This window comes from Lytechinus variegatus, chromosome 13, assembly GCF_018143015.1.
Source record: "Lytechinus variegatus isolate NC3 chromosome 13, Lvar_3.0, whole genome shotgun sequence".
NCBI lineage: Eukaryota > Metazoa > Echinodermata > Echinoidea > Temnopleuroida > Toxopneustidae > Lytechinus > Lytechinus variegatus.
This window is the reverse complement of record NC_054752.1, coordinates 29,351,294-29,363,375: the sequence shown is the minus strand read 5'-3', so window position 1 is coordinate 29,363,375 and position 12,082 is coordinate 29,351,294. Positions and strand designations below refer to the sequence as shown.

At 34.2% G+C, this 12,082-nt stretch overlaps 1 protein-coding gene across 1 annotated transcript in view; it reads left to right on the top strand.

Moving 5' to 3' along the window:
* LOC446176 (alpha integrin subunit SU2) overlaps nt 1-12,082 on the top strand; it is an 86,889-nt gene that overhangs the window by 25,656 nt on the left and 49,151 nt on the right. Inside the window, 1 exon segment of the mRNA XM_041622897.1 lies at nt 5,674-5,804. Within this exon segment, the coding sequence (XP_041478831.1) occupies nt 5,674-5,804 (131 nt within the window).

Here is a 12,082-nt window from a genome sequence, read left to right as displayed (position 1 = left end):
GCAATGAGAAAAGGGAAAGGAAGATCTTCTTAAAATGTGTGTCTTCAGATGCTATATACCTGAGTAACATTTTACCCCCCCCCCCCGATTTCTTTAGAATAATGTCTTTATGAAGTGCTAAAATGTGAGTCGTTACATTTATGCAAATGTATTAAACAATTTATAAACTTTTGTTTTTATCATTTTAACTGTGAGGAGTTGTACATTTTAACTGATCATTTACATGTAGCTTGATTTAAACGTTGATCATGTTGATCAATCTTAGCACATTTTAATTTATGTTACATCATGTAATGTGATCAATCATTCAGAATCACAGTTATTAATTATTCAGAAAATCACATGGCTTGCTATATTCCTTTGCTTTCTGTTGGTGCATAATATATGACGATGAGATATATCAACATCTTCATATCTTCACAAGATAGCAGTGGGTATCGCATTAAAAAGAACATTGTCACACAGTTTGTTCACAGTGTAATCACAGTTTGTTCGGTGTGTTCACATTGTTGTTCACATTGTGCTCCACAGTTTAAGAGTGTGTCCAAGGGTGTGTTCATTTTGTTCACAGTGTGCTTGTTTGTTCAAAATGTCTCTCCATGATCTCAATGATCCCACGGATCATTCACAGTGTGTTCACAGTGTTGTTCACAGTGTGTTCACAGTGTGTTCACAGTGTGTTTACATTGTGTTCACAGTGTGTTCACATTGTGTTCCTCTGTTTGTTCACAGAGTGTTCTACAGTGTGTTCACAGTGTGTTCATGGTGTGTTTTATAGTGTGTTCAGAGTGTGTTCACTGAGTGTTCATGGTGTCTTTTATAGTGTGTTCACTGAGTGTTCACATTGTGTTTCTAAGTGTGTCCCACAGTGTATTCACATGTGGTTCACATTGTGTCCCACATAGTGTTCACAGGTTGTTCACAGTGTTTCACAATATGTCCCATAGATTTTTCAAAGTGTGTCTGACAATTTCTCCCCAGTGTGTTCACAGATTGTTCTAAGGTGTACCTGACAAGTGTCTCACAGTGTGTTCACATTGTATTCACAGTGTGTTCACATTGTACTTCAAAGTGTGTTTCAGAGCCCCACTGTGTGTCCACAGTGTGTTGGACTGCTCAAATTTAACAGTGTGAAGATAATTTCAAAATGAATACATCAACAAAGGGAGTGTTCACATAGTCGATTAACTCTGTGATTGACACTGTCAAAATGACTAAATTTAATGATACATGTAATTCCACACATGGGGATAATTTGGCCGAGTTGGTATTCACAGTGTGCTCACATTGTGGACTTTGTGAAATAATGATTCTCACTGACTACCTGACAGTGTTCTTCTCATTAGGGAAATGCTATGAATATGTTATTTTTTTTCTTCTTATTTTGATGAATTTGTAGTGCTTCATGCTTGATTAATTTTTTGCATTTGAAATTCAATCATGGTAGACTTGGCAAGTCCAGGAATCAAAGTGGTGGATTACAAGAAATTTGAAAAGAAATAAAATCGGGCATGAATCCCAAATATGATTTTCATCTTAAATCTGCCTGCATTTGCATTAAAATCTTATTTTTTTTCAATCTGTTTCTCGATGCAATCTTATTTAGAATTAATTTCAAATTTGTGATATTGATTCACAGTGAACAGTGACACTGCCTTATTTTTAGCTATGTTCTACACTTTCTTATTGTTTAAACTCAATGATGACTGATCAGTGATGTACATGTAGGGCTACATTAGTAAACAGCTGAGCATACATACGTGTACATTAATGTACAAGTATCATCCCTCATCTCACAATTCATTATCCTGACTCTCTTGTCTCTCAAAAGGCTCCTTTCATACTTAAAGCAGTTACGAACCAACAGCGCCATCTCGAGTCCTCAACTACTTGTACCTGGCCAGTTTTCTGACCCATAATGCTAGTGTCGTCTAGTAATATAGACCCACTTGAATGATAACATGCTATTGATGCTAATTGACTACTCAATTCATTTATACCACAATATAAACTATGTTACCAAGTAGCAAAACAATTACTTATCCTCTCAAAACGTTGTACATGTACATGTACACATGTAGTTTCTCTCTACAAATACAATTATAGGTCAATTTAATCTCTGTCGTATTAGTAGATATCTGAAAACGTATATTTTAAGATTATGCATTTATAACACACAGTCAATGATAGACCATAAACAGTTCATTTTTTTCCAGTGAATTTGTAGGCCCTAACATTTTTATAACAATATTGCATGGTCTTTGGTCAGCTCCCCAATTTCAAAACTATTCCAGATGCAGTTTCAAAATAATTTAGTCTGTAGACTTGGGCCTACATGTACATGTTCATCTTATGAAATGGGTATCTACGATATTTGATGTGAAATGGTGGGTCATGCTGTTATGATGGTGACACGACATAAGCTCCTCCAATTATAGTGTTAGAGATAGAATCGTACTGGAGTTTTCAGTTCAGAGTATTGTAAAGATATATATAAAGGATTAGGGTTTATTTAGGTGTGAAGGTTAGGTTTTAGGTTTGACTTAACATGCAGATTTTCTATTGGAGCCAGAGCAAATGTCATGGAACCATTATGATTACAGGATAACAGTATTAATTTTACAATGTGTATTGTATTACATGATCGGTTATACATATCATGCCCAATATATAGCTTGTATGCTTCATTTTTTTATGGTCATATAGAGCCTGCATGTGATTTGATTCAAGTGATGCCTCTGTACAATAACTGGAGCCATTTCTGGCAGTGAGAAAGTGGCCCCAAGAGAGAGAAAAGGCACTTGCACAATATAATGAATGAGCCAATGTCAAGTGATATGTGTGCTTATTGGTAGCCGTCTTGTGCAGTATCAGTTACACAGGGGTTTGTTTCACACAGCAGATTATGTTAAAAGCTACTGGAACTCCTTGCATCTGATTGGCTGAGAGCAAATTATTTGGTGAAAATCACTGACAAAGCTCTGCGTGACACGTACCCCACAGGTTTTAGACTGGGTTGGAGTATTATCTAGTATGTAGTGTTAGCTTGGCAGTGATGCATGATAGTTCTTTTCTACCTCAATTGGCAATACATGTATGTACATTGAGGAATGGGTGATCGGGGCAAGAGCTTTGTGAAGGGGAGGGGTTGGTCAATAGTGAAATTATAGGGAGAAAGGAGACTCAGAGAAACGAGAGAGATACAGTGAGGGGGAGGGGTAAAGGGGCAGAAACGGGTAGTCCCTATACAGGATGAAAGAGGGTGAAAGATAGATATTAATAATAATAATGATAATAATAATAATGATGATAATAATAGTAATGATAATAATAATGATAATAATAATAATAAATGTGACTTGTAAGCACCAAATCTACTATGAAAATTCTGAAGGCGCAGAGAGAATTAGGAGATGAATAGAAAGGTTTAAGAACATTAAAAAAGGGTAGGTATTAGAAGGGGTGGGAGAGGAGAGGAAGGCTTGTATTGAAAAAAAGTTTGTAGAATGTTGGGTAGGTTTTGATTTCATTTTTTTCTCTTTTTTCTTCAGGTTTCAGTTTCTTTATGAAAGCATACCAATAGAAACTAAACTCCTTTTCCAGTAAATGAATTTCTTAATTTTTCTTGAAATTTCCGAGGAAACTATCAGTCCTAATTTCATTGCTAAGGAGAGGTAAACTTGGTAAAAAAACTAATCAATTGGTAACACCGTGGGAAAGAAGTTTATATCCTTTTGTTTTTCCACATAGGTTAATGTATTTGAAAAACAGTTTTACTTTCAGATGCCTGTTCCTGGTTGATAAAAGGAAACAAGTTATGTTACTGAAAATTCCTCCTGCTAAAGACCAATCCTACCTTTATGCTTTCATAAATAAACTGATACCTGAAGAAGAAAAAAACAACAAGGTGTGTAGAAGGAGAAAACATAAAGATAGAATGGTGAAAACATGGAAGAAGCTAGATGATGAATAAGAAAGCATGGGTGATTAAAATGTGAGATGGATAGGATAATGTCAATCTTCAAATTGGCAACTTTGTGAAAAGATTGTTGCAAGACAAGGACAGCACATCTCTTTATTTGTCACAATATTAATTTGATTCCTACAACTGTATAACATGTTGATGAAGCCCCTCACTCTAAACAGAAATATTGTTGAAAGATTTTTTGAAAGTTTTGAACAAGTCATTTAAAAATCCTTTAAGCAATGTAATTTCTCATGGTATGGATATACTGCTACAACTCTCTACTGCTTATACAGTAACTGAGGTCTTGTGTTTATTTTGACTGCACCTTGATCAGTTACTATTTGTTTATATTGCCCCTAATATTACCTCATGGTAATCACGCATGCTAGACCCGAACATCCAGTATCTCCATCCAATGCAGGCCAAGCTTGGAGATGCTATCTAATTAGAAGTATGAGAATATAAACTATCACTGTCAGTTAGAAGTGGAACTCTTTAATGAGGTATCTTGTTTATTTGGACCAGCCTTGTCTTACGGATTAGTCTAATCCCAGACTCTTTCCATCATTTGTCATTAGTGTATCAAGAATCATTGCCTTCATGCATCCAGTTGACTTGTGGTGTGAACCAGTCCATTTACTATTGTTGAGAAAAAAAGAGAGTCAACATACCAGTTGACCTTAAGTTATGTAGCTAATGGTTGATGCGAATGATAAATGATTAGTATATTGAGTCTAGAATTAGACTACTCCTGGATTGATAGTGATGTCCAGAGATGTGTTATGATCTTTCTTTTTTGTTTAAAAGGTACATGGTGTCTCAGTAGTGGCTTTCACACCCCTACCAATAAAAAGATATCCACAAATTACAAGCATTAATTTGTTTGGACCTCATAATACATGGTAATTTTCCCTTTATCACACTGACCTAGAACATACATAATATTTAGCACTACTCATATTCCTATTAAAAAAATATATATTGTGAAAAGTTCTTTCCTCACATCAAAATTTATCATAATTTACTTTCACACTACAGCCTACAGATATATGTCACAATCGTGGAGAAATCCCAGAAAAGTTTTAGTCACTTTTTGAAAACAGAAAGTATTTATTTGCAGGTATATTCGTCATAGGATAGTACGAGTTCATTCACATTGGCAAATATCAGGTATTTTGACATCAGGGTGGGGCAAAAGTCCCTAATAATTGTGTTTATTATGAGATGCTTTGAGGCTATAGTACATGTAGCAGAGATATAAGCAGGTGGATAATTGCTTGCCTCATCCTCGTTGGCTCCTCTATACCTTCCTATCTGTTCTCCATCCACCCCTGTGATGTCCTAACATTATTTAACATTATTCAAGTTTAAAATGGTTTACACAATATTGGATAAAACAGTAAATGCCTTTTTGTTGTTTATTGGTTCCTTGGTTCTTGGTTGGTTGTACTCCCATAATTTATTGCAACAAATTATATCATGTAAAATTTAGGCATTGTTCTGGCAAAAATTTTCTAATCAAATGTCAATTTTACCTTGCATTGCAAGGTGTATTGATAACTATAAAGCATTGATTGTTATGAGATGTAATAGCCCATTGCCTACTGGAACCCAATGGTCCCTGTGGTACTGCTGGTGTGAATGACAAATTAATGGAGTCAATGGGTTAACCAATTGTTTTCCTTTTCTAAAAACTTCATTTCCAGGGCTTTAATAGGAGCTCCAGAGGCAAATACTACTCAACCAAGTGTCACCAAAGGGGGCGCCGTCTACAAGTGTCCTGTCGCCCCTCTTAGCGGGCCCAGCGATTGTGAGCAGATCCCTTTTGATACAACTGGTAAGTTGAATGAATAATTTGTATACCTTTAAAACAAAAGCACTTTTTGTATACAATGTATAATGTGAACAGAATGGGTGGGGCGGGGAAGGGGGATGCTACTCACTAATAATGATGTCACGTAGGTCACATTTGGTTGCCAACATGATCAGGTATATATCATGTACAATTGATCCTCAAGGCCTACATGTTGTATGATTAGGTACAATTTTTGAGGCATTGCAAATGATTACGTACAGAATGTATTCATACTACCAATGACTCCATGAGCATTGTGTGAGTTTTGATTGATTGATTGATTCATTTATTTCCACACTTCATTAAAAAAACAATACAGAGTAAAGATAGTATTACAAAATATAGTACAATATATTCCAGTGCATAAAGAAAACATACACTACACAAAACAATAAACCAAAATCTGAACAATACTTAAATCAGACAAGAAGAGAAACAGTATATGTAAATGTGGGGGATCATTTAAAAAGTTAAAAACTTATAACATAATCCCAATTTTGTAAATAAAAGTTTGAATTTTGCAGAGAAAGACTAGGAAAAAAAAAAAAAAAAAAAAAATGAATTGAGGTAACTTAGTCTAGGAAAAAACCGAAATTAAAGTTTTTGCAGAAGAAATGTTTTTAGTTTATATTTAAATACATGAAGGGATAGAGAACTTTTGACATCTTCAGGGAGACTGTTCCAGAATAAAGGACCATTATGAATTATTGACTTTCGGGATAAGGATAATTTCCCACATGATACACGGTAATCAGATTTTCTTCTAGTATCATAATTGTGAATATCAGAATTTTTACAAAATAAAGAATCAAAATTTATTGGAAGTAATTTCTTATAGTATAAATACATAAAGATACCAAGATTGTAACTATATAATTCATACACAGGCAATATTTTAAACTTAAGAAAGAGTGGAGCAGTGTGAGCTCTGAAACCAGAATAAGATATCATTCTGATTACTCTTTTTTGTAAAACTAATGTTCTTTCTAATAAATATTTATTTGAAGACCCCCAAACAATAATTCCATAATTGAGATATGATAAAATCAAAGTGTTATAAAGCATTAAGAGAATATTTTGTGGGACAAAATCGCGTAATCTATTTAAAACACCTATATTTCTAGAAATGAGGGAGTTTAACTTGTTAACATGACTTTTCCATTTCAAATTATCATCAATGTGGATTCCAAGAAATTTTACACTCTCCACCCTTTCTACTTCAGTATCATTAATATATAATTTAACAGATTTTTTATCTACATTATTTCTACTGATGATCATAAAATTTGTTTTCTGAATATTCAAAACTAAGTTATTAACAGAGAACCATTCCTGTACTTTATTAAGTTCAATATTCATATTTTGTTGTAAATAACCTATGTCACTGTGGCTAAAAAATATATTTGTATCGTCAGCAAAAAGAACAAATTTTAATAAATTAGAACAGAGATGAAGATCATTAACATATATAAGGAAAAGAAGAGGACCGAGGATTGAACCCTGCGGTACGCCTATTGATACTTTCTTGAACTCAGAATGACATGAATTATAAAGAACACATTGCTTTCTATTACTTAAGTAATTGTGTATTAATTTAAGGGCAATACCTCGTATTCCATAAAAAGATAATTTACTAAGCAATATGTCATGGTTAATACAATCAAATGCCTTTTTTAGATCAATGAACACTCCAAACGTTATTTTGTTATTCTCATAAGCATTTATAATGTCATTTAAAGAATCTATCAGAGCATGAGATGTACAATGTTTTTCTCTAAATCCAAATTGTTTTTGATAAAGTATATGATTATTGTTAAAATATGTAATTAGCCTAGTATAAATACATTTCTCCAGCATTTTGGAGAAACATGATAATAAGGAAATTGGTCTATAATTTGAGAAAACATTTTTTGGACCAGATTTATATACAGGAATAACTTGTGATATTTTACAACTATCAGGAAATATACCTTCTTGAATACATAAATTGAAAATAAAGCATAATGGTTTACATAAAATATGAATTGTCCTTTTTACAACAGCATTGTCAACACCATCAATTCCTGGGGCTTTTCCATTCTGTAAACAATTGGCAATGTTAATAATTTCCTTTTCTGTAATTGGTTTGAGAAATAAAGAAGAAGGCAGGGTGTTTTTCAGGTAAAAACTATAATCAATATTACCTCTTGCAATGTTGTTTGTGATAGTATGTCCAACATTGGTAAAATATTCGTTAAATGCAAGTGCAATGTCATTTTCATTTCTGATTTCTAGTTCATTATTTCTAAAAACTAAGTTATTATCAGAGGTTTCAGGTTTTTGTTTGTTTAATAAACCATTTATAACTTTCCATGTTTTGCAAAGATTGTTTTTTACTTGATTAAATTTAGAGTAATAAAATTCCTGTTTAGTTTTTCTAACAAGACTCACATATCTATTCTTAAAAGATTTATATTTTGCCTTTTTATTATCCGTAGGTTTCTTTACGAAGTTTGCATACAACCTGTTCTTCTTTCTATACATACGTTTGAGTGTAGTATTGAACCAATCATTCTTTTGTTTTCGGCTTACTATTTCTTTCAATGGGAAACTAATTTCATATATTTCAAGTATAATTTTCATGAATTCATCATATAACAAGCTAGGGTCAGCAATATTGTGACTGTCATAAATACAAGAAAAGTCAAACTCTGATATACTTTGTAAGAACTTAAGGATGCCATCTTCAGTGATTTGCCGTTTATGAAATTTTTTACTCGACTTCGTTGGCAACGAATAATCAAAAATAGAAAATATTGGATAATGATCAGAAACATCACAGATAACAGAACCATAATAAAGCTGACATGAGCTATTAACAAAAATATTATCAATTAAAGTTGATGAAGTTTGAGTAATCCTGGTGGGTAGACTAATTAGTGGGGAAAAAGAAAATGATGACATCGTTTCAAGAAATTCATTAACATAATTCAATTGATCCATCTTTTTTATATCAATATTGTAATCACCCAAGAATATACAATGTTTCTGCTCACCATTTACCTTTTCAACAACATTGGTAAGAACATTAATAAATTCATTGATTGATTTTTCAGGGGTTCTATAAAATACTCCAATTATGAGGTTTCTACCCAGGTTAGGAATTTCAATAAAGCAACTTTCACACATATCACAAAAAATATTAAGATCACATCTGTTTACAAAATCAATACTATTTTTGATACCAAAGCCAACACCACCGCCATGTCTTTTATGACGGCCTAATCCGACGTATCTATAATCTTTAAAAACATATTCTGGTGCAGTGCTCTGTTTTATCCAGGTTTCTGAAAAAGCAATTACATCAAATGAATGATGTAATGAATACAACAAAGTCTCTATTTCAGAATAATTTCTATTCAAGCTTCTACAGTTAAGGTGCATAATAGAAAATTTCTTTTGAGAAAACATAGCAAGCTCAGTCCTGAGCTGCTCAGGGGTTAATTGACACTCACACTCACTTGTCATCATTTCCATTAGAATATTACCTCAGAAGAAGAGAAAAAAAAAGGAATTCAAGAAGGTAGAAATACATGCAAGTAATTAAATCAAAATATGATATATATACATATGTACAAGCATAAAAATTGCAAAGGCAATGAAAGTTCAAAAGTAGGGGCGCTAATTTCCAATAGTCCAGGAACCACAGTTACATTGAATTAGACCAGATCATAGTAAAATTCCGCCCAATAGGCTTTGGTTGGTAAGTATGGGAAGAAGTCGTCATCTATGCCTGGGCAAGTTGGAGAGGTCACTGTCACTTGATATGAGTTTTGTCACTTTCTTTCCATTTTGAGCTTTGATCAGAGCAATGACCTTTCCATCTGTTGTCCATGCTTGTTCTACAGCTTCACATCTGTAAGTTGCTTTCAAGAGATCAAGTTTGCTTTTGATGAGGTCCTCCATGATGCTCATTCCTGTGTTTTTCAGTAGTTTTTTGTTCTTCATAAGCACTTGTCGCGATCGATAGCTCGTAAACTTCACAAGAATGGGACGTGAGTGAGCCTTCTTCCTATCAGGAGGCTTGTTTGTAGACTTCTGCTGTTGCTGAGTCTCCTCTTGGACTGATGGGGGTTTACCAGTACGATGAGACCGATCTATTTCATTTATCGATACCCATACGCTTTGCAACATCAAGAATAAGCTGGTCTGTGTTTTCTCCTCTGTTTTCTTTGATGCCAAACATCCTTAGACTATTCCGGCGACCATATTGATGAAGTTCCTCATATTTCATTTGATTTGCTATAGCTTGATCACTTGTTGACTTGAGTTTTTTCTTGAGACTCAAGATTTCTTCATCCTTCTTTTGGAGCTTTGATTCTACCTCAAGAATTTTGCCTTCATTTTCATCTATCCTCTCTTGCAGTTGAACCAGTTTATTAGAGATTGATTCAGAAACAAAGTTTTCAATGAAGTTCAGGAATTTTCTGTCACTAATGATGCCATCCACTGTGTCCTGCACAATAAGGGAGCTCCTGGTATTAGGGCGTGCCATTTTAATATAAGAACAAGTTGAATAGATTGGTGCACAATAGCTCTCTTATAGACCAAGAAGACCGAGGGGAGAAGAACACAATACCTTTTGTACCATTTGAATGCTTCAGCAGGTCTATATAGTTGTACAAGTTCAGCAAACTGTCCCAAATCTTCATCAACTTACATGTATGTAGACAAAAATATTAGTATGTGGGACTGGGCTGGATAGACAGCAAAATCCAATGACAAGAGTCCAAAATTCAACTCAAAATATCAGTTTTTTAACTCACCAGCACATACAAAGAAATTGATCATGAGGTTCCTGGCGTATATTTCTTGAAGAAGTGAGTTACAGCATTACGAATACTGAATAGAATAAGTAAGAAAACTGATTTTCCATGAACACAAATACAGAAGCCCTTCTCTACAACATCGATTACAATATGTTATTATTATTATTGTTGTTATGATTATTATGGCCAGTGTTCTAATAAGTCTCAATAAGGCAGCCATCAGAAAGTAATTTTGCGCTCCTGTGAGCATACACCGTAACATGATCATATTGTATTGTTGCATCATGGGTAAATATACAGGACCTAGATGGGACGTTTAGGTCAAGTGCTGGTGCTGTTCAAACTTTCATGGTGCCTTCAAGCATGATGATCTTGCAGACCGTAGTTACATGCTGTCTATGCCCCATCTCTTCATCACAGTTGACAGATGATGGCTTCATTGGTCTTCGGTGGTTCATACCACTCTTCTCACTATGGGGTAAAGAACCCCCCCTGGATTCTTAAGTGCCATGAAATTTCTGTTTATCAACAACCACTGGTGGTTGTCATTGCCTATACTTTACACAAATACAAAACAAGTGTATCAATTCTATGCAGGGAAACAGGATAATTATATAGACCTAGCATTTCTGGGTTATAAGGAAACAATTCTGACTATTCATAGCTTTTGGTTTCAATATTACCTCCCTGCATTCCTCCCTTTTTTACTCCATCAATCCCCGATCTACATGTAACGCCATGATCTTGATGCCATATTCTATTGATTGGCCTCAAATTTTATGTGCCATTTTCATTTTTTCCCATTTGTGTTGTATGCATCCTTTGAAAAAAGTGGGGTTTTGACCTATAAATATTTAAGAAATCAACTGTTAACATTTTATTTCATAGAAATATTTCTATACTTCTCACCTCATTTCATTTTGAGTAATCTAGACTATAAATAAAGGACAACTGAAGAGTTTGTATAGCCCCGGTAGCCAGGACTTTCAATTAGGGGGTTCAATTCCTTCTTCTTGGCTGAAAAATGTGACAAGCAAGAAAAAAACAGAAAAAGGTCCTAAGTCAAAATTGTTGGGTATTTCATACCTGAGAATCTATTTTCTCCCCTATTTTTCTTGCTTTGGAAAATTTAGGGGGTTCAATTCAACCCCCTCCCCCTGGCTGTGGGCTTGGTTTGTTCCAGCCCATTGCATGTATTGTGAATTTGGCCTAGAATCATTAGCATTTACTAATTTGATGCCACTCATGACCTTACGATCCATGGTAGTTGAGGTAACCTCTAAGAACAAACTCAATAACCAAAAAATATATATATATCCTGGTAGGTTTTAAGGCAGAAACCCACATAAGTCTAAGCTACATGTAATATGATATTATATATTTATGCAACAGTTACATCTTGGAGGAAGAGCACCAGGCTATACCACACTGGAGTTACTAGCTGGTTTCAAA